General features: G+C 44.1%; 1 protein-coding gene across 2 annotated transcripts in view; it reads left to right on the forward strand.

Moving 5' to 3' along the window:
- LOC119437057 (chromosome transmission fidelity protein 18 homolog) overlaps window positions 1-23,706 on the forward strand; it is a 134,765-nt gene that overhangs the window by 5,327 nt on the left and 105,732 nt on the right. For both annotated transcript variants that reach the window (XR_007464835.1, XM_037704129.2), the window contains exons 2-6: window positions 1,862-2,014; window positions 4,975-5,291; window positions 9,021-9,101; window positions 13,577-13,774; window positions 18,745-18,894. Coding sequence is in view for 1 of the 2 variants with exons in the window: in XM_037704129.2 (XP_037560057.1) it covers window positions 1,862-2,014; window positions 4,975-5,291; window positions 9,021-9,101; window positions 13,577-13,774; window positions 18,745-18,894 (899 nt within the window). In the remaining variant the exon portion in view is untranslated. The remainder of the gene's footprint in view (window positions 1-1,861; window positions 2,015-4,974; window positions 5,292-9,020; window positions 9,102-13,576; window positions 13,775-18,744; window positions 18,895-23,706) is intronic.

Here is a 23,706-nt window from a genome sequence, read left to right on the forward strand (position 1 = left end):
CACAAAAAGCTGACATCTCACCTAACTTGCTAAAACATTCTTCAGTTCTCTTATGTTTGAAACAAACTGCACCAAAATATTTCAGGCATTTTCAGCTGGTTCTTGTACAAGGTTCCTGGTCAGTGTCCTCACAAAAATTATAAGCCTGCAAAGGCAGCCTGAGGACCTTCTGAAATAACGTTTCAGTAGTGCCAGCTCTGCAGTTTTTCATGTCATCGTTCGATGCTTGAATAGCTGTATGTGCCCACAGAAATACCATGTATGTAGCTTCTCATGTAGCTAGCAGAATTGCCTCCCTAATGTCGGCTGATCTGGGCCTCTCGTTGAGCTGAGTCCAGATGTCAGTGGCGGCGGCACAATTCAGCTAAGCGAATCAACAGTTGTGTTTAGTGAGCGAAAAACCAAACAAATGTTTACAATTTGTTCCTCATATCCAAAAACTTGCCTTAATTGGGTTTGTCTTAATGGGAGTCAACTGTAGTGCCCAATTTTTATCCCTGGATTTTGAAGAATATAAAATCCTCCAAATGAATTCCCCTAAATACGAGGGTAAAAATCTTGATATCAGGTATAGCAAGCTGTTGTGTACATAGAGCATTATTGTTCTATATCTGTCTGTCTCCCAAGAAAACACAGGTGTTAATTGAACATCTGATGGGCATATTTTTTTTTACAAATTGTAAATAATTTGCAGAGGTGCCTCCAAATATCTGTCAGACTTTCTGTAGAGAGTGCAAAACTGGTGATGTGTTGGGCGTCAAAGAAGATTATTTGGTTCCAGTGGGAAGAGACGAATCCTGTGGACATACCTGTGGTGCTCCTTAGTTGGCTGCGGCCCCACTAGATACACGAGTCCCACATATTTTATGTAGTGAAATTTGATTTCACTGAAGCATCCACAACAGCAGTACACTCACATAAGCTGGTCAATTTCATTCTCACTATATACCAGCAGAATTTCAGACCTCTAATATTACTGACATATGAAAAACAATTAGCAACTTTTTATTAATAAGGTTAGCCAATTATAAAATGCTTGAAGGTCTTGTAATTGGACATTTTGGACTACAAAGATCTCTCATCTAAAGTATTTTGCAATGTTCAATATTCTTATTTTGGCACTGTTCCACATGATATGTCTATGTGATGTAAGTGGCCGTAGGGCACTGTTTGTGTATGTCAGTCTGGTTTGTACCAGACTGACATACACTTTTTTTTTTCATTTATTTACCCTAAGGTCTTAATGTGGGGCATTACATGGGGGGACATAATCAAAACATAAGAGAACAAAAGTAACAACGCCAGTAAAAATCTATAAAATAAACAGACCAAACCAGATAGTCAAAGTAATTAAAACAAAAGTAAAAAAAAATCTGTTACCATCAGCAATGTGCAAAAGTTATCAATTTTAATTTGTATGGATGTTTTGTTGAATGTTAGACTGTTAAGGAGTTAACTGACGAGTGTGGCATAAATAAAACGAAGTGAGAAAAGAAAGCTAGACCAGTCTGTTCCAACCATCTCAACATTTTTTATAATTATGGTGGGAACTAGTATTGGGAGGGTGAAATTATCTGTACAATCTATGTTTACCCATGGAAATCACATATCTGGGTTGTTTGCTACAGCTAAACCATACCCACATATTGAAATGCTTGTTAGTCAACTTGGGGCATAGTAATTGTGGAAAATCTGTATGGAAATGCAAATAGAAAGCATTCAAGTAGGGGATCTATATTATATTGTTGGCTGTACAGTTATACTGAATTCATTTATTGCTTCTTTAGAACATGTACTGAGGCTATTCTAAGTGTATTGATTTATTTGCAAAATAGTGTATTCTTTTCTCCACTTTAAACAGATGCTCCACCATCACTGCCTTCTGGTCGTGTGCTTTCTGGTAGAGATGATGTGTCAGACCTGGATACACCGCGGTCGAGCTCCTCAGGGGCAAAAAGGACTCTGGATGAACCTGATGGGAGTTCACGACAAGATGCAGGTACTCCTACTCTTGGTAAGTTCCTTTATTCTTGCTTTACAGTAATAGTTGTTATTGCCTTGCTCCACTAGTTGTTTTGATGTCCATCACTGGTGCAGGTGTCTGCTGATGTCTGTCGCATAAATGCCAAAGTGGTTTGCGAAAAGTGTATAAAAAAATAAGGACCCAGAGTGGATTCGAACTCCAGTCCCAGAGAATGGCAGTCGGAGGTCTTGCCTCTCGACCACTCCACCACTACTGCACCAGAGAAAAATACTGCAAAATGCAAAAGGCAGGATAGGAAAGAGAAGGAAGAACTCGTGTCTCTCCACTCATCACCAGAAAGCACCAATTCTATAACGAATGAAGTTTTCTTCTTCATGACAGAGATTGCTCCATGCTCACCTGCAGGTGTTTACACCAACCAATACTGCACGAAACTGTGCAAGGCTTACTACACTTCCTATTTCCTTTCATACGGGGCTACAGCAGAAATTAATGATGCAGCTGGAGAGCTATGATAGGGGCTGACACCATGCTCTGCATCTGATCTATAAGCCAGCACTGAGCTGAAAGAATTCATATGAAGTTAACAGTAAGAAGTGAAAGGCAGGATAGGAAAGAAAAGGAAGAAGACATGTCTGTCCTCTTCTTTACCACTGGGGAGCAGCACCTCCGTAAACGAAGACGACATGGACCAGAGTTAACGTTGAAAAAGGTTTTCTTGAAAGCATATTGCTCACGCACATTTCTGAATGTTTACTCCAACCATCACCATGTGAAACAGTGCAAGAATTGCATGTATAATATTGTGCCAGCTTTTCATGGCTTTGCCCTCTTGGATTCTCCGCTGTGTAGCTTCCACCGTGCTAGCGGAGACAAAAAGAGAGAGAATGACGGGTATCGGTGCGATAATTCCACTTAAAGTTGAAAGATTTAAAAAATGTTTGCAGCACGAGGTTCATGCAATGACATGCTTTAATAGTGAGGCCATTCTATGATTAGTTAAACAAGTGTTTCAGGGCCCCTTTAAGAAAACATGAAGTTGTGATAGGCAGTTTCAACCAGATCTAGTAAGCTCGTACAAAAGCTTTCCTAGGTTCAACCTTCAAAGTGGTTTGTCATGAGTTATGGAGACATTAGCAAACAAAACGTTTGCATCATCAACTGTCGTAAAACCAGCAGCTTCTTAATTCCCAAACTAGTGCTTGCCTGGCTGAGCTAGAGGTGTACATGGCAGTCCTCAGAGCCAGTTTCATGCTCAGTCCATGGGCCATCGGGTTCTCCTATGTCTTGGGTACGAGCCTACTCTGCTACATGCAAAGCCTAATGTCTGCTTGGCTAACAATTGCAAAGTTGCTTCCTCTCAAAACAAAGTTGTGAGCTTGCTGTAAAACCTATTGGTATGCATGTGCTATGTACATTGCACTGTTGTGCTACAATGCACTGCTCAAGACCCCTCGGGAATCATGTGACTCATTCCCCTCCTCCCAGAAGCTAGCTTTGGCTCGGGCCAAGGCCTAGCAACCCACTTTAAAAGCGAAAGGTTGCACGGCTAAGCTTGAGGGCGTGGAATCAAATCTTGGCCGCCATGGCTGCATTTCGATGGGGGCGAAATGTAAAAACGTCTGTATACCCTAGGTGGTCAAAATTAATCCAGAGCTCCCCACTACGGCATGCCTCATTATCATATTGTGGGTATGGCACGTAAAACCCCAGAATTTAATGTAATTTTTAAAAGTAAGAGGCACAATGACAGCTACGTCTCCCATATTCCACAGCCATGATTTTTTTCTGAGGAAAGTACTAGATCGGCAGGTTTTTTGGTTACTGTTTCATTGTGGCTGTGCCAGAGGTCATCTCGCCAATGAGAAAATGCCAGGCAGAGAAGCGCATGGCACAAACTTTCTCATGAGCCTGTGGGCTGGAAGACCATTAGGCTGTGAGAGTTCTATCATTTGCCAGATGGTGTCTCCTACGACATCGCAGCGAAATTGAATGGAAGGCATCGTTTAGTAGGAGAAGGGCAGTCTCATAAATATCTGGTAAGCCAAGAACCAATATTACGATTGTAATCATACCAGCATCACTGGCAGAAGGTGACCTTGTCTTTTGTACAACTCTTGTACTCTGATGTGGCCAGAGGGATTTATTTCAAGCTGGTTCCAAGGCAGACTGGTCCTTTTCCACTTTTTCATTCAACAACTCTCTCGTGATGTTGGTTGGTCAACTACCATCCACCGTAGTCTCCAAAGATCTCACTGTTTGAAGAGGGAGGTGCAGGTTGTCAGGTGGCACTTGGTATGAGCATGGGGGATGAGAGGTGATGTCAAGGAGGGGCAGGGCAGTGAGACAGTGTGAGTGACAGGAGTGATGGAAGTTGTATGCAGGGAAAGTGAGTGGCACCAAGAGGCCTGTCGATAACATAAAAGCTTGTTCCATGACAGCATGATAAAATGTCTTATCAGAATCTGACTGCATGTGCTTTTGGTATTGTTGCTAAAACAGGGGAAATCTGCCATATCAGTGTGAAAAAACACAGCTTCAAAGGAAGATGGACATTTAATATATTTAAAATAGGGGAAGCACTTTTGTTTGCAGCAAAACACTCATGTGAATTATTTGCTCTTATAAATTTTGTGCTACCATACATTTGCCTGATTTTTGTTTTCAGTGCAATACTACCTGTGTGTTTTAGTATATTCTCATTCAAAAATATGTTGAGGTTCTCTTTGCCTTTGTTAAAATTGCAGGCATTATTTCATCCCATCAAATGAAATTTGCAACATAACGATGGACATTGTGATGAAAGACAATATGGCACCAGTGGCTGCTTTTGTATGTCCACCTCCCCCTCCCTATTTTTTGACTGGTTCTTTGTAATGTCCTCATTGCTACTCCTTTTTGTCATCACATGTAAAGCTTGTGAAATGGGTTCTGAACTGAAACAGCTGCAGTGTTTCACTTTAAAACGCAATACTTAATGTCTTTTTCAGAGTCAGTGCGCAAGAAACTGAGGCTCGAAGACGATGCTTCAAACACCCCTTCTGAGTTTTCTTCACCCAAAAAACTCATCATTGACGAATGCAAATATGATGCCAATGGTGCTACATGTGCTACCACTGTGCAAGAAAAAGCCCTTGATGACCTTTCTGTCCCATCACCACCGCCACCTGCCAACACAGAGGAGGAGTTGTTCCAGACACAGTGGGATGATGCCAGCTCGTATGTGCTCACTACTGGTCTAAGGGGTCGTGATGGACGGCTCAAGTTTGTTGGACTTAGGGCTGACAACTGGGCCGATGACGTGGAGGTAAATGGCTGGAGTTCTGTTGCCTTTCATTTGTGCTTGCTTTGTGGTTGCTCAAATGACCTGCATTGCTGGTATTTGGTGTGACCTGGGTAATGCATGATTGTACTAACTCAGCTTAACATGTTGTGAAATCCGGATTTCCCTCAAGTAGATTTCAAACAAACGGGACATATCGGGGAAAGGTGCAAAATGTTTGTTTTAAGTTTTTAGTTGCAAGTATGATGTACAAAGAGAAAATACTCTTAGGGCTGCATTTGAGGGACAAACATGGCAGGTTTAGTGATACAAGAGAATGATTACCGTACTTTCCTATGTATAAGATGCATTTTTAAAAAAATTTTCGTCGGTGCAGTCTTGTTGCTACTGTTGCTACTACGGTGCATCATTGCTACTGATGAGGGCCTCATTGTGCACTACAGTACCAGGAGCTTTTCAGTGAAAAGCACTTGCTGTTGAACAAAAGAATTACCTACTGCTGTCTTTTCAAATGGCTGAGCATTGCTGAGAACACAAAATTGGTATTTGTTCACGGTCTGGGGATATTGGGTTGTGACAGAAATACTATCATAATGGGCACTGGGTGGTCATTGTATGTTGCCACTGGTGCCTTTGCGAACAGTGCCGCGAGTGACAAGGCTGCCCAGCCTAGAATGGTGTGCTAGCAGACAATCCACTTTCTCACAGCATTGCTGGTGCTCTCACCAGTGTCTTTTAGCATCGAACAAATTGCAAGTAGCATGGGCAGCCTGCAAAATGGCAAGCTTTGATAACAGAGCAATTTTGTATGAAAAGCATGTTTACAGTTTGTGATTGGTTAACAGCAAAGCAGTACAATTGAACCTTGTTATAACGAAGTTGCATCTGACGCAAAAATCAAAAATAGCTTCGTTACATTCGATATTCGTTATAAATATACATCTGTTACACTGTAATAGCGGTGAGACAATCTTTATTTCATTTGTTGTATCCATGTTCGTTATAACTGACACGTGTACTTATTTATCCTTTTCCTGGGGGCTATATTTCACTCTATAACTTAAAGTTAGCACAAGATGCACCTGTATGATATATATGCACCTCGAATGTTATTGTTGATTCTATCTGTTGTGTATGTTCTCACTGAACATTGTTTGATCAGATTGTATTCGCGACTCAAATTGTGTGGTACTTTCTGGAAGGCACGCAGGCACCATCGATTACCCTGGAACCTTCGACAAGTCGCGTATAAAAGCCGATGCGCTTGACCTGCAGATCAGATTTTTGATGATCGCCGATTGTGCTCGCCGCTATTGTTGTGCTTGACTGTTTGTTTTTTCTGGGCACAGGTTCACCTAATAAAGAATTACTTTCGTGATTTACAGTTTTCGCTACAGTGTTCTTCACCATCACTACAATGTGACAATATCAAGATTGCCGAGACAGAGCTCGCTGCCCCATGTTACCCTGTCAAGCTGTACATGAGCATAAATCAGCATTACTCGCGGTTTATTCACCCGTGCAATGCAAAGTACAGAAGGTATAGTGAATGTCTGCAGCTGCACAAAGCAAGTAACAGAACAACTACAAAGTTTTTCTGCAATAAAAGGGAACTAAGGACTGCTCCTATAGCTGTGCACCCCTTGGAGATAGTATGTCAACCTCAATAGTGATGACCATTTGTTGCTGTAGATTTAAAAAAAGCTAGACACTTTTATTTTCTTTAACCACTATTAATTTTCTTTCAAGGCATTTAACAGCTTGGGCATTTCCTGCTATAATATATAATTCCAAAATAACCACATTTTCATTTTACATGATTATAAATTATGTTGTAAATATTGCAAAAGAAGTATGAGTGCAGCATTGTTAATGCTGCAATGTTGTGCAATCGACTTTCTGTGTATGAGAAAGATAAATAAAGAACCTGTCATTTATTCCTTGAATACAGCAGTCACATATGACTTGGTATGTTCAAGAATACTTTTCATTACTTGGGGATATGCTCTGAGTAAATTCACATCATCTGGGTATCACAAGTGAGATATATCTTGAATGTTCACTGTAAAGTACATTGTTTCATTACAAATGGGACTGGAAAGGGGCTCCTTAATGCTTTTTTGAGATCATGCTTCAGATCAGTTTACATAAAGACGAACGAAAAAATAAAAGTAGGAAACACCTAACAGGCTATTGGTAGCTATTCAGCTAAGAAATTTCCATACGCAAATGAAAAGTTGCTTTCAACTTGACTTTTAAGAGCCTTGCATCTCCTTCTATTTATTCTTTATTTAAACCCCTTCAATACAGAAACACTTTGAGTTTAATGAGAAGTCAAGGAAGTCTTGCCTAACCCTGTATGAGCCATAGCAACTTTAAGTTAGTTGTGAAACAAACAAATAAAAAAAAGTTTGAAATGCAGTGAAAAATTAGGGTAAAAGAAAGAAAAGTAAATTCTGGAGGTTCTTAATTGACTCAAGCAAATAAAGAACAAAGCCAGAGACCCGGTGGAAGAAGATAGGAAACAAATTTAGAGAAACTACTCAAAGATTTCTGAATGAATGGGGACTGGTACAAAAAGGTTATAGCTGCTCAGAAAATTTAAATAATTTGAAAGCAAGCAGTAAAGCAAGAAAAGAAGTAGTTATGCATATTCTACATACTGTGGTAATATGATGTGAAAGTTTATTTCATATTCGTATTCCTGTGCACTGTGGGAATACAAAGTGAATGTTTCTTTGGTGATTGCAAAGAATGCTGCTTTTGTTTAGAAGGGTTGCAGAGATGTGACTTCCTTCTCTAGTAAATTTCCAACTCATCAAAAAAAAAATTGTCCATGAGCAGCTCACATTCTCTGTGAGTTCTACAGACTTGAAAAATATACAGAACTAGTGCTGGCAGTAAAGGGGTTTAACATCTCGGTCGCATGTTGTAGTTTCTTTGTTTCTTTTCACATGCGTATTTCTCTTCACATGAGCGTTTCTCTTCACATGTCTGCAGTAATTTTCAAGGCCTAAGAATTGTAAAGTGCTACGTATTTTAACACACATAATTTGGTTAGATATATTGTTAACACACACTTGGATTTGCCAGTCATTGCAGGTGTGAGCAGCAATGTTGCTTCCTTATAACTTCAGCTGAAAGGTGCCTCTAGGGGGTGACGCCATTAGCACCATAGTTTTGAGTTTACCACCTGACTAAATATAAAGTATACTTCAGTACTGATGTCGCGGAAAGGGCTGAAACCATTCCTCCGTTTCTTAGTTGCACCCAACTGACAATACACAGAAGCTCAACTTGTCATAAAACGCTCCTTTAATGTTGTGAAATTATATATTTCAGTAGTGAAATATTTTAATGCGTTAGCATTAGGAGTGTCAAAGTGGGAAAAGGTGTACGTGTGTTAAGTGTGGGAAGGTGGTCATGTGATAGAGAGAGAGAGGGGATAGGAGAGCTTAGAAGAGCGTGTATATGTATATGTGTGTGTGTGTGTCTGTATATACAGTATATAGTGCAACTGGCGGTGGTCTGCTCTGGACCTCCATCAGTTGCACTTCGCTCCTCAAAGTGGCAGTACGTGTGTCGAGTGAGCTCCTGAACACTTTGCAATGTGATGAACACAGCTTAAATCATGGATCTGGGAACTCAGAGGTTTGACATAATGCTAATGCATTTCTGTCGCATTTACCGCTAAGTTCCTACTAAATTATTTTTTATACCTGCTGTATATTCTTTTGATCTCTATACTTTTAGCTTCTGCTGCCCAGTAATCGACCGAAAGGGAACCTTCTGTCACGGCCTTTCTGGGATGTATGGCTTGATGCACAGGCAGAGGTAAGGCCTATTTCATTTGTTTCACTGTTTTGTGCATGATGCAAGATTTTTATGCTATATGTGAGGATTTGAATTTTATGTATGTGGGTGTGGTATAAACGGAGAAGGGGGAACTGAGGGGCCCAATTTTTGTTAGTCATAACCACGGTGTAAGATACACAGGGTGTCCCAGCTATCACGCAGCACGATTCAAAAAAAGAGGAACGGTGTTACGCGAAGCAAACCTGGTGCGTATTGTTTAGTGCAGTGGAGTAGCCGCCAGTAATTTTTTCGTTGCTGAGATTTAATTAGCTAATTGTAATTAATTATCTAACTCGAGAAGTACCGTCCTAATTATCGAAGTGTCAATGAGAAAATTGTAGAGCAACATGAAAAACTCCCAATACCGCTTTCTGTTGCTCAATACGTTCCACATAAATGTGTTTAGCTGAGGACACTCGCGAGACGCGATCGATCAGATAAAGTAGCAAAGGTGCTCACCGATCGGCCAGTGACGGCAGCGGATACCTATCGGCGGTACAACGCAACTTAAGGCAGAAAAGGTTTTTAATGCTTAATCTCCCGTTGGTATAGCAACCGGCGCTTTGCGGGAAATCCAAAATGATTGAGTGACGTGTGAAAGTAGATCACTGGGGTGAGGGAAGAGCGTGGAGTGAGGGCATGCGTGCGTTCCTTGTCCGCGCAAGCTCTCGCCTGCGTTCTAACTGAAGTTGTGTCGTTCCACCAATAAGTATCCGCTGCCGTCACCGGGCCAAAAGACGCGTGCCCTTGCTACTTTATCTGGTCGATCGCGTCTCGCAAGCAAGCCTAGAAGTGTCCCCACCTAAAGAGTTATCTTATACCGTGGTCATAACCATATGTAGCCAGCATATTTTGAAGCCGACTAAAGTTTTGGGAAAGTTATTGCAGGGGTTTTTAATTGAAGTGGAAATGATAAGCTAAAGGGAAATCAAATTAGACGAAAAAAACAGCTTGCCACTGGTGGGAGTTGAACCCACAACCTCCACATTACGTGTGTGTTGCACTACCAATTGTGCTATGGCGGTGGCTGTTTATACACCCACATTCTTGGGTATTTATGTATGTGTACAAGATCTAGCCTGGGGAACACCAGTGTTAGTGTTATATATAAATATATATATAACAACTATGGTCCGACTTTCGTCAGGTAATATTGGTATTCCTTCAAAACGGCACCACAGAAAGACACCAACTTGGAATGACACTATGAACACAAGCACCGTAGTGTCAGTGTCAAGTGCCGTAATGATCATTCCAGATTGCAATGGCGCATGTCAACACTGAGGAATTAAAAGCTTTGGTTCTACCGAATATTCACCTAAGGCTGAGATGATTATGAAGACACCTAGAAGTACGTAGTGGGGTTACAAGGGGCAATTTTTGTTTTGTTGTACCATGAATGTATTTGTGTATCAGACATAACAGAGTGATTGTTCTTGAAGGGATAAATCTACTTTAATTCGAGTGACACTGGAATGGTGGTCATAGTTGGATGAAATTAATCTGGCGGTTCCGTTTTGTACTGCTTCTAACATTGAAATTAGGTAATCTTGATGGGATGACCAGATTGATGAGGCAAATTCAAGCTGTGGACGAACAAAGGTTATATAAGCTAATTTGCGTATGCTAGCAGGTGAGTGATGTAGGTTTCGACATAAATAACCCAGTGTTTGGGATGCCTTAGCACATATGCTCATGGTATGTGTTTTCCATGAAATGTTAGACATGAGATTTAAGCCCAAGTACTTCTACGACTGTGCCTGAGCCACTGGAGAATTGTTTATTAAGTAGGAAATGTTAGAATTTGACTGTTTGAGAAAATTAGACTATTTTGCACTTTGACGAGTTGGAGGTCATTAGCCGATTTCTGTGGTATCCGATAAGTATGTCTGTAGTGGGAAACGCTTGTGTGACAAACATCCCTGTAATTCAAAGTGTCGAAGCCCAAACAGTCCCTACAAGCATTGGCCTCCCAATCATGCTGGCAAAGAAGCAAACCAAAAAGAATAATAAATATAGTTAAAACTCAATATAACAAAGTCTGTGAAATCGGTAGTTTACTTTGTTATATGGAAATTTAGTTATTGTGAAATTTGACCTTTTATGCAAATAAGTACTGTCGCTGATGGATTTTTCAGACACAGAAGGGGCCGCAAAATTTTCCGAATTGTCAGGCAGTCAGAAAAAATGAATTTCAACGCCAAAAAAAAATGATCTTTTATACAAGTTGAGTCGGCAACCAAAGGTATGGTTTCATGCTGTGTCAACGATATCTTCACATCTGTGGTTTCAAATGAAGCCTGCGACGCTTACGTGTCCACTTTCCCCGGCCGATAGTGCCGCCCGCATTGGGACAACACTATAATAAAAAGTGCAGACTGAGGGTGGCAAAAGCTTTGTCTGCCTCTTGCTTCAACATATCTCCGCAACTTTAGATTACACAACCTCCAGCACTAAACACGCAGGAAGGACAGTGCACACAAAGCCACGGCCATCTCAGCTTCCCCCATCTTTGCACCCACCACTGATTACCTCCAAGATAGGTTGCGTAGGTCGTTTATGCCTCTCTCTTGGCTCGATCACCCTGCACTATGAAATGCTTTGTTCTTTTAAAAAGTGAGTTCTTGTGTGATAACCGTATATATATAAATATATAATATGCATTGCTTGTATATAATTTTAGTACATATATTTAGCTTATGGTGTCACGAACATATGGCGCGGGGGTGAGTGTACATGTTTTAAATGTAAATGCAAAAGCTTAAAGTGGGCTGTGCATTGCTTATGAAGAATATCATAGCAGTTTATATGGCATTCACTTGGTAGTCATCTAAAACACCCATGTTGCAAGAGTGTTACCACTTCTGTTCAATACTGCTAGCTTTATCCGTGCCCGGTATGGGATTGTTATGGGATTGTTTATTTTCTGCCTAATCACTCGCAGGTCTGCTCATTTGCAATAGATTAGTTCTTGCTGCGCACGAGGTTTGGAACATAGTTCTTTTGTACTTTGTAATAGCTTGTATCAAAAACGTATTATCACTAGTCGCTCACTTACTCTGTGGACCGTCACAAAACATCCAGCTTCGAACGTTCGTGTGTTATCGGGGTATAGTCGCTGTCACCCTTGCTTCAGCGCATTGATTCAAGTGTGTGCCCATTCACCTATTGTTACGTTGGCAATAGAGTGGCTGTAAGTGTGTGTGTGAGTTGGGGTGGATGTGTGCAGATAACGTGCGAGGAATTTACTATGCGAGGATGCGGTGCTACGGCCTTTGTCACTGTGTAACGAGCGGTACGCACTCTTGCCAATGTTCCAAAGTGGAAATCCTTTCTTTGGAGGTTAGCAATACACCCCTGACGTGATGAGTGAAGTCCCCCACTACGGCGTGCCTCATAATCAAATTGTGGTTTTGGCACGTAAAACTTCACAATTCAACTCGCTTCTCATGACTCCTCCGGTGCCATAGGTTCTGGTTATGTATAGTCTTGGTCACAATTGTGAAAAGGAAAGCTAAATGCGCTATCTGCATGTTCATACAATGGTTCGCGCTAGGCTTTCCTTCTATGTCCTTTAGTGAGTTGCTGAGGTGTGAGTAGTGGATTCAGTTTTAACAATGGTGCCACTGAGCATGCAACACCCATTGCACACCTGAGAAGCTTTGCAGGCCACATGTTAGTGATTAAATTATTGGCACTTAGGGAAAAATGAAAGAAAATTGGGAATTGCACACTGTCGGGTGACTTTTGCACACGTGCACTGTCTTCTCAAATAACCTCAGTTGGAAGTTGGCGCTTGTAGTGCACATTCGTTGTTTTTATGTCCCCATTTATTTTGTGCTATTGCTTCTTACATGTTCTCTGTTTGTGTGCCAGTTGGAAAGAGCTATTTGGCATGCAACTCGCATGTGGTTTTGTTTGTGCGGTGTTTAGTGTGGTTCACCTTTGCACCTGCTTCTGTGTTTTTGTCTTTGCTATATATGGCATAAAAAATCCAGCTTATGGTGATCATATTTCCTCTGTGGTGTACATGTACAAAATTATGTAGATGAAGCTACATAGCATTGCAAGGATTTTGAACTGGCGCACAAAAGGACTAGCACACTTTGAATGCATTTGTAGGTTGTTTGCTGCACTTAGGGAAGCATTAGTACTTTCTTCCCCATAGTTGTTGGTCACGCTATGTAGTGATTCAGCAGACTTATTTATTCCAGACCATCTTTTCTAGGTTCATTTACCTTTTGAGTTGTAAGGATGCTGTATCATTTGAATGAAGCCCTATTTGAGCATATGGCGTATTGTGGCGCTTGTTATCAGCACCCTATTGTATTGTGTTTGCTGGAAAGAAAAAGTGAGAGAAGTAATACAAAAAAAAAATTTCGTGCTTTGTTCTTCTATCTGGGTAGCTGTTGCATGCTAGAGCTGAATGCTGAAATTTCATTCTTGGCTTGCAGCTTGAGAGACAGAGGCAAGCAGAGGCTGAGCAAACTGCCAACATCATTGAGAATCATGAGATGAGTTCACTTCCGGAAGGTGTGGTGGTTGGTGATAGTGGTGGTGGCCCTGGGTTTGAAGCAGCATCATCTGGATCAGCATCACTCTGGGTAGAGAAATATCGTCCAACAAACTTCATCGAGCTGCTCAGCGATGATGTGAGTATGCTACCAATTGTGTGTTGCTTTTAATAAGCTAAAACAAATAGAGATATCGCGGGTCATGAATACATCAGATCAAGGTCGCTTCATTGGCAAGAACCCTCAGAAGACAATCGCAAGCAGCAATAGTGGGCGAATGCTGCTAACCACACCGCCGAGCAAACTCGAGACATCAAATGCAAGTGACAACAGCGGCGAGCACAGAACCGTACAATGCAACGGAAGGAAAAGTTGCACGAAAGGGAAGAAAAAGTAGTAGGTCAGGTACACACACGACAAGCTTTGCTTACCCCCATTTTCTCGACAGCGGAAGGGCTGGTGAAGTTTTAAGCGAAGCTTTATAGACGGTTTCAGTGTTTACAAACAAAACTCGCTTGCCGCTGATTGGTTGCCCCATCGGAACTTCCGGCTATGTTGTTTGAAGGCATGCGCGACGTGAGGCCGGCGTGTCGATGTTTGCACTGCTTGGTGGAATCTGTGACGAGCTGATTCTACATCATGAATATTGTCGAGATGACGAGCGACTACTTTAAGGCACTTAGCACTGAAGCAAAAGATCGATATCGCCAAAAGCTGATGTTTAGAGGCAGAGAGCTGCCCGATCCGCTGGATGATGATGTCGTGCGATATTTTCGTTTTCGCCGGGCTCCAAACACCTTCCCGCAGTGGATTTGGCCTCGGCAACTCTGTTGCTTCGGTGGCTCCCCTCGCCCTTCCTCTCAACACCCTCGTAGCCCCCTCACCTTCGACTGTCTCCGTGCGCGTCCGCCGCTCCCGCAGGCCCGGCGCTGCTTAGCCCGCTCCCTGAAGTTTCGGTTTCTGTCGTTGAAGCGAGCGTTGGCCGAACTGGGCCTCCGCCGTTGCTTCCATCTACGCTGCAGCCGCAGCGTTGGCTGAGACGTCGGCTCGTACACGCGTGTTCCAGCGCCACGCAGAAACGGCGACCTTGGCGTGACGCCGTGGTTCTTTCTTTTTTTTTCTCTGCGCGGCGTTGAGGGGTCTTGCCTAAGCTTTTGGTCACTGGCGGTGTCGGAGCAATGCCAGTCGGAGGCGCCGCCACGTGATGTGGCGTGCTGCTGAGAGCATTGTCGGTGCGCAGTATGTTCGAATTAACCATCGCAAATGCTTTCGCGTTCGAATAACCGGGCGTTCCCCGTGATACTTTGCCAATCTATAATGTACCGGCATGTTACGTTGCGTTTGAATGTGGCGGTCACGTAAATTATCAGTGCAGCCAGCTTGTACATTGCAACAAGTGACCGATGCGTTGCAACAAGCGACTGGCACGTTGCAGATACGACGCACCCGCGCGGGTGCCGTTACTGCCGTATCCTGAAAGCGATTTGCGACGTGCGCATAGTGCGTGCCCGCACGGACCTTATCGTCAAAATGATCTGCGATGTTGACAAAGTGGACCTAGTGCCAGTAGCTTCGTATGCGCTATGCCTTCGACGTTTAGTTCGCGTTGAAGCGAGAGACAGCGCAAAGGTCAATTCGCTCGCTGCTGCTGCTGCGTTACCGTTGCTTCACCTTTCGGGCGAAACTGCGGCTTTTTTTTTTCTTTTTTTTTTTCGCGGTCCCTTGAAAAACGTATCAACAAGACATCTTCTAGTCCAAATCGTCAACGATCGCCTACTGAAAGGTGTATAAGTGCGCGCACGTGATCTTGGGAATGTTTTCGCACGCCACTGAACGCCTGAGCAAGTCGAGTGCAGGGAGTGTTTTGGCCGTCGGGGCTCCGCCGCGGTCGTCGTTGCAGCATTGGTCCTCGTCTAATTTCTCGCTAAGCATCGGCTAGGCTGTGATGTGGTCCAGTCCACTCGACGTGGGGACCAATGAGAGATTGCGCAGCCGCATGACGTAGTCGGTTGCTTGGCGACTATGGATCCCGCCTAGATCCCGCTGTGCCGGCTTATCTGTGCTGGTCGCCCCGCTGGCTCGGCCGTCGCCGCTGTTGCTCACGCCTTCGTATGATCCGTAGCGGGGCAGCAACACGTTCGGAACAGCCGATTTTTTTCGTATTGTGAGCAATGTATTTTGGCCGGGGAATGTTACGAAATCGTATCACACCAAAATTCGTACCAGCCGGGTTCGTATCACCGGGGTTTTACTGTATGTTTAGGAAACAAACCTTAAATGCAGTGTGTGTTGCATGCTGGGTTATCATTTGCTCTGTATGCTTACACTTCGCATAACCCATGGCAGCTGAGTCACTTTCATTTGCAAGGGGAGCACTTGCATATAAAATTAAAGCTCTAGTCTTTCCACATATTCAATCACATTTTCAACACTAGTATGTGAATTAGCCATGAAATTGTTTTTACTGTCTCACCCCTGCTCAAGCCTTTCTCATTGTGCATACGATGCAGCTGTGTCATGTCGTCTGTAGCTACCTTTGAGATCAAGGCAGTTTATAATGTGTCTTAAGATTCGTCCATATACAAAAATTCCATGCAGTGCCAATGCTAATGGGAAGTTTATGCACATGTCTTTTCTGTGGTATATCCTCCTGAGACCCGAATACATTTATGGGACATAATCACTTTTCAAGCTTGCTTTTATTGTCTACTGGTATGTTGCAAGTAAGAAAGGCATTTTGGTTACACTCATGGTTACATGCGAAATGCTGCATCTCCATCTGCATGGAAGAAGTAACCATCTCTCCATGTTTGCCATGGTCAAAACTGAATTTCATTGCCTAACACAGAGATGAAGATGGAACTATGCGTATTACATTGCCGTGTTGCTGCTGCATCCTGGATTTTCACTCAGTCTTGCAGAACTTGAAACTCACTATGCTTGCTTTCCGTCGTCTGTGACAACAAAGAGGTCTAGATAAAATAATTGTTGCAAATTTCTCTAAAGTGAATGACAAGAATAAATGTAAACCATTTCCATGCAGTTACTTATGTACCAGACTTCATAACTAGGATGGATATTTTGAGTGCTCTCTTCTGACTTAATTTTGAAAAAGATTAAAGGCAATGTGCAGTATGTAGGAAGTAGAGTGTAGACCGCTTATAACGTAAGTCGCCGGAGTCGCGAATATCCGCACTATAAGCGGTACTGCACTATAAACAAAGCAACAATTTTCAAGGCCCGCACATATGCAAAACATGTGCACCGAGCCGCCACGAGTATGCGACAGTCGAGGAATGCGGCTAGAACGTTTGCATTCAATTTACAGTCGAATCTCGTTAATTCGAACCAAATCACGCGGCGGCGCCTCCGACCGGCATTGCTCTGGCACCGCACTAGAGTAAAAGCTTAGGAGAGACTCCTCAATGTCGCGCGCGAACAAAAAAAAAAAGAAAGAAAGAAAAAAAAGCGGCGGACATTTCACCCTATTTCAAATGGCAAGGTCGCCGATTCTTCGTTGCACCGGAACATGCGTGTATGTGCCGACGTCTCAGCCACACTACCGTAGCCACGCGTAGAAAATGGCAGTGAATCCTTCTTTCTCCTTTATGCTTCCTCTACTTTCTAGTCACGTGTTGACCTTGCACGCTGCGGCTACGGCGCAGAGGGAAACAGCGGCGCTGTCCCAGGCCGGCAAACGCCCACTTCCCGATAACGACAGAAAACAAAACTTCGGGGAGCTGGCGCCCGGCCGGCTGGAGCGGCGGCGGGCGTGCACGGTGACAGTCGAAAGTGAGGGAGCTACGAGGGAGTGCGAGGGGAGCCACTGAAGCGGCTGAGTTGCCGAGGCAAAATTCGCTTCCCTTCCGCCCTCCTCCCTTACATTCCACGGTCTCCGCGTGCGCCCTTCGCCGTGCTGTGCCGGCGCCGCCCGCTCCCTGAAGTTTCGTTTACTGCCGTTATCGTGAAGAGAGTGTTGTACGGCGTTGGCAGTTCCGTGGCCCACGCTCACTATGCGCGCCGTGATATTTCACGGCTCGCACTCAAGATTCTGGTTTCAGCCTCACTGGCTGTTTGTTCGCACCACGTGCCCTTCTCCTCCACTTCGTCTCTCTTCCTCGAGCACTCCTTGGGGCGCCCGTTTGAGGGGAGCGTTCGCCGTCTCCGCTGACTTCCATACTCCCAGGCAGCCGCACTGTAACCGGTATTTCGTTTCCCGCAACTGCTCTATAAGCGATACGTGTATACATGGAGTGCTATGGGAAAATTAACGGGAGTCTGAAAAGACCGCACTATATCCGGTCCTGCACTATAAGCAGTTACGTTATAAGTGGTCTATACTGTAGGTAGGATGTAGGAAGTATTGCTCATTGGCCTGAAAATAAATTCAAAAGGCACTTCATAAGCTTCTGCATTCAGTAAACAAAATTGTGGGCTACCAAAAATAATTCACTTTATCTTGGAAATGATAGTTTACATTTGCACTGCTGGAGGTTACTACTTGAGGGTTCTTCTATAGTTCCAAAAAAGTCGCAGTTTTGCCCGAAAGACAGAGCATCGATTGCGATAGCAAACTAGTGGATAGCTATATAAAGTAAGGATAGTATTTTTATCGGCCGTATAAACTTGTAAACGTAGGCATACTAACTAAATTAACAAGCATGGTGTCACGCGCGCACAAGAAAACATGAACGCATCTCACTCAATGACCGCAGAAACACGCTGTCAAATCGCTGAAGTGAGTGAGCGCGGCAGCAGCAGCGAGTGAATTGACCTTCAGCCTGCTGCTCGCATCAACGCGAACTAAGCCGCAAGAACACAGCGCATGTAGGACTGTGCCCCCGCCTCAGATGGCTTTCAGTATACAGCCGCTCGGGTAGGCGCACGCGGCGCAGAACGCGGCCTCCCCCCTCCCTACCCTCCCCCAGGGGCATTGCGGCCTGACGGACATAGTGCGCGTGGTCGCTCTGGCGGCGCGGAGTAAAATGTGCAATTGCCATGAATAGAAGCTGCATAGGGGTGACTAGGCACAGTTGTCATACAAAACTCATTCAACAGAGAAGTGCTTTCACTAAGACTTCAAGAAAGGCTACCTATTTTGCTCCTAGGGTGTTAACCGGACATTGCTGCAATGGCTGAAACTGTGGGACTGTGTTGTGTTTGGCCGACCACCAAAAGCCAAGCCACAAAAGGAGAAGCAAATGGCTGTAAACAACCAGAACAGTTTTATCAAGCGGTACATGCCAGAGGTTAAAGAGGTGAGAAAAGCTGCATGATTGTATTCTAAGGCTGCCTTTCTCAATTAGACATAGCCAGTGTTTTTGGTTGACTGTGTTCATTGCCTTGTTCTTTTGCTTTGGAGTCTCACTTCTGTAAATATTGGTGGAATACTTAATTTACATTATTGTTCATGGTAATTTTTATTATTTCAATAACAACCCTTAGTTTGTGGTTGCTCAGCCCTTATCAGTTGTTTGCCACTGATTAGGCTATGCTTAGACATAGTGTTAGTGGTATGTAATTATTCCTGCCTGCAATGAAATTGTTGGCCCCCACCAACACTTACATGTACTGGGATGCAGGGGGAATGAATTGTTTGTAGCTGGCTAACTTACTCTGTGGCCCATGTCATAATTGGTAGTCTGCAGTCTGGTTGATGTATCCTCAAGTGCTACATACTGTTTATAGTGAAACTTTACTTTTGTCTAGATCACATGCACCATATGTGCAACTTAAATGGGCCCCTAAAACATAGTTTCTTCAGAGCTATATATTAATGTTTTCATATCACGAGACCACATGAGAATTCTCTCATTCTTCTCTTTTTCAATGTTCTTCATACATATTCTTCATGCTGTTCAATGTTCTTCTATACAGTAGCTGTAGAATATTTTTTTCTTGTTTTCTTCTGCATGGATCTTTTCTGTGCTCTCTCGCTCTTCTCACTTGTTGGAAACATATGCTGTTGCTCTGTTTTTTTTTTTTTTCACAAATTTTATGCAGCAAATATTCTGAAGTTCTGCCATTTAGCTTGTATTAGTACTACTGTGTTATAAAATGGCCCTGAAGACCTGTGGTGTTTCTGTTGCGACTGTTTTGTCAAGTCAATATTGAGTGAACAGGTATCTGTGGTTTAATCAGTGTTTGATACCTCCTTCAGAATGTTGTAACACTGTCCCTTTGTGAAATGTGCTTCTGAAAGAGGTAACTGTCTGAAGCAGCCACCCATTTTTACTTTGAAATTATGGTGTTGATTTTTTGCTAGAACTGATGTGGCTGTATTAGAAAATGTGGGGAGAATTGTATCAAATGTGGGGCTTGTCAAGGGATTGTCCGGTGATATTGTAAACATTATGAACTGTGGTGCATCATGTGCTCGCGCATGTGAAAAACACTACGGTGATATTTTCAGACAATTTTAGCCTTATAAAGCTTTTTATTTGGCTTTTGTTTCATGCATACGAAACCTAGATATATCCTGATGAGCGGCGGCCATTGTGCCATGATGTCACATGGGACTCTTGCAGCTGTCTGCTGTGTGCTTTGCTGTGTATTTCGCTCTCTGTTGACTTTTAAACATTTTGAAATTAACCTTTTTGCTCACGCCAACGATGTATTAATTAAACATCTGTGAGTAGAAGCCCTATCCTAATGTGAGCTACCAAGTGCGTGTAACTTGGGAGGTGTTCGGAGACACATTTCACTCCAGTACGATGTTCATTTTCGTTATTTTCATTGGCTAGTAAGTATTTTCCAGCTGTGTGCAGAACACAGGCAATAGACACTGCACGTTTCTGTGAACCTTCACTGCCATGTATTCCGACAAAGCAGAGAGCTGGACAATCTCTTTAGAGTTGTCAAGCCGTGACAGCTCAGATTTACCGTATTTACTCGATTCTAACGTGCCCCCGATTGTAACACTCACCCGTTTTCCGTGAAAAAAAAAAGTCCTTTACAGTACCGCGCACCTCATGCTTTCAAACAGAAATACAACTTTCTGTCATTTGAAAAAACAGATTTCTTTCCGATGCACTGAAGTTGCGATGAATAAATAAAGTCGCAGTTTCGCCCGAAAGGCGAAGCATCGAATGGGATAGCAAATTAGTAGACCGCTATACGAAGTAATGATACAGTAGAACCCCGCTGTTACGTTCCCGGGTGCTGCGTTTTCCCGGCTGTTACGTCGTTTTCGGCCGGTCCCGGCACAGCTCCCATAGAACCCAATGAATTGGTAACCCCGCTGTTACGTCGCAACTGTGGGACCGTTCCCGCATCATACGTTGCGAACTGCCACACCGCGCCGGCCCGAGCGGCCATTTCGACTTTTCATGTCACTTGGCTTGGTTGCTTGACGATGGCATTGGCCGCCCAAAGTGGCGGAGGCAACACTTATGACGTATTTTCGGTTTCCGCCAGCAAATATATGGCCTTTGATATCCGCTTTTGCCATCTAAAGATGATGTCTATGACGCATTGCGGCGTAAAAATTGGTTTTGGCTCATAGATGTTCCGTATAAAGTCCAAGGGCGATAACGCCGTCGCCGCGCACCGTATGCTTTCTTTCGCGCGCGAGACGCAGTTGTCGGCTCCCCTCGCACGCTTTCACTCGCACATACAGCATACGTCGCCGTGCGCCGTATGCTGTATGTGCGAGTGAAAGCGTGCGAGGGAAGCCGCGCGGCCGTATGCTGAATGTGAGAGTGAAAGCGTGCCAGGGGAAGCGCGCCTCCTTCCGTTGCGCTCGAGGCACCAGCGAGGGAGCGAGGGGGTGCATGCAGCGTTGCACCCCCTCGTATAGCGGGCAGCGTTGTGCTCTGGAATCATACTGCGCGGCGGCGCGCGGTCCCGCGGGCCGTATCTTGAAAGCGATCTGCGTGGGGGCAGATTCTACACAGTGTAGGTGCGTCGGCGGCTCATGGCTTTGTGCGTGCAGCGTGCTGCGTGTTCTCGGCGCTCAGTTTGGGTTGAAGCGATAGACAACAGCACGAAGGTCACTTCGCTCGCTTCTGCAGCGGCGCTTAACTGCGCGTGTCCGCGCTCATCGAGTGTGATGTGTTCATGTTTGCCTGTAGGGCGCTGACACCATGTTTGTTAATTAGTTAATAACCGAATGTTTACAAGTTTATACAGACTATAAAACTACTATTCTTACTTTGTATAGCTCATCGCAATCGATACTTCGGCTGTCGGGCGAAACTACTTTTTGTCGCACGTAAGAATTAATATTGTGTGCAGTTCAACACTACTCCCATTTCTCAATTTTTCCTGTTTCCTGGCTCTTGCGTTTCCCGGCTCTTACGTTTTTTTTTTTACGGTCCCGTGAAAAACGTAACAGCGGGGTTCTACTGTAGCAGTTTTATCGGCCGTATAAACTTGCAAACATTCGCCTACTAAATAAATTAACAAGCACGGTGTCACGCGCGCACAAGCAAACATGAGCACATCTCGCTTGTTGACTGCGGAAATGAACTGTCAAAACATTGGAGTGACAATGCGCGGCGAGCGAATTGACCTTCGTGCTAGCATGCCTCTCGCTTCAACGCAGCGAAAACACGGCGCGCGGCGGACTTTCCCCATCGCAAATTGCTCTCAAGGTAGGGCCAAGGCGATCGTATCGCCGAAGTGGATCGTCACAGATTACGTCCTGCTTCGGTCCACTGAAACCGTTCCACATTGCTTTGCTGGCGAAAATCCTCTCCTTCTGTTTGCGCCAGTCCCGCACGCATGTTTCGGATTCTCTGAATGCTCGTGATGCGGCCCGATTTCCGTCCATCTCCACACACATGATCACTTTCCTTTTAAATGCGGCATCATGATGAACTCGGTACTTCATGCTTATAGAGCAGACGCAGAGAATGTGAAGACAGTCGGTAGACTATTGCCTAAGCACGTGTACTGCAGCTCACGGAGGAAGCACCGGTAGCTAGGCTAGAGAGTAGCTAGCAGGGTTGCCAGGTCTTCGAGAGAAAAAGTAGCCAAAAAAATTCTGAAAAATAGCTAAAAAATCGCCATCTGCGGCAAACACTTTAATTGGTAGCAAAAAAAGTAGCCACGGTGCAGCAAACCAACAATTTGCATTTCTTGACGCAAACATAAAGAAGAAAAAGGCGAGAAAGACCTGTAGTTTCCTGCTGCACTGATGGCAAACAAAAATATCAGAACAAAACAAATGTTATCACATATTCTTCTATCATAATTCACCATAATGACCAGCTGATGTTCTTTGATAATTTCTGCCGCACACTTGCGTGCTTTCTCATAGCCGAAGTGGTGTCGCCAGTTTCAGTACAATAAACTCGCTGCACGCCGTTCTTGCACCACTATGACTTCACTTCAAGCGTTCCCGTGCGAACTGTATGACGTCACACACGTTCCACTCTCCTTGGTACGCAGTCGCATGTTGGCACCTGTAATGTTATGGCTGCCATGACGCACTCTCGCTTGTTGCAGTCGTTTCTAGCACCAACAATCATGGTCTTCGGGGTTCCGTCACTGCGGGTGATATTAGGACACCATCTATTGCTTCTGTCCTACGAAGGACGTAAAAGCATTGCCTTTAAAATTGGTAAATTCCTGTTACTCAGACGAAGCTGCTTGGGCCTGTTCAATTATCTGTCTGTGACAGTCCCGGACTGCCCGAGGCATTCATTTCAGCCAACAGGTGTTGCATATGAAAGATCTCGGGCAGTCTTGGATAGCCCACGACGACAAGTCGAAGAGGCCCACTCACCAAATGGCGGCTATGATGCATTTTCAGCTCCTGAATTCGCTTCTGGAGCTTGCAAGATACAAAAGCATGGTCTTCAAGATCTGGCGTTAGGGGCCGTCGCTTCGACAGGGCCTTCAGGGGGAGTGTGATTCGGACTCTACATATACCAATTACCACCGCCAAAAGTAGCCAGAAAGTAGCCAAGTTGCCAAGCGCAATTTTTGGTCGCCAGGAGTCTTTAAAAGTATCCAATTTGGCGAGAAATCACCAAACCTAGCAACCCTGGTAGCTAGGCTCGACGCGCGTCTGAGGCAGCCATTTTGAAATGCCGACGGCTATATGATAATGCAGATTTAGGGTC

Source organism: Dermacentor silvarum, chromosome 1 (assembly GCF_013339745.2).
Source record: "Dermacentor silvarum isolate Dsil-2018 chromosome 1, BIME_Dsil_1.4, whole genome shotgun sequence".
NCBI lineage: Eukaryota > Metazoa > Arthropoda > Arachnida > Ixodida > Ixodidae > Dermacentor > Dermacentor silvarum.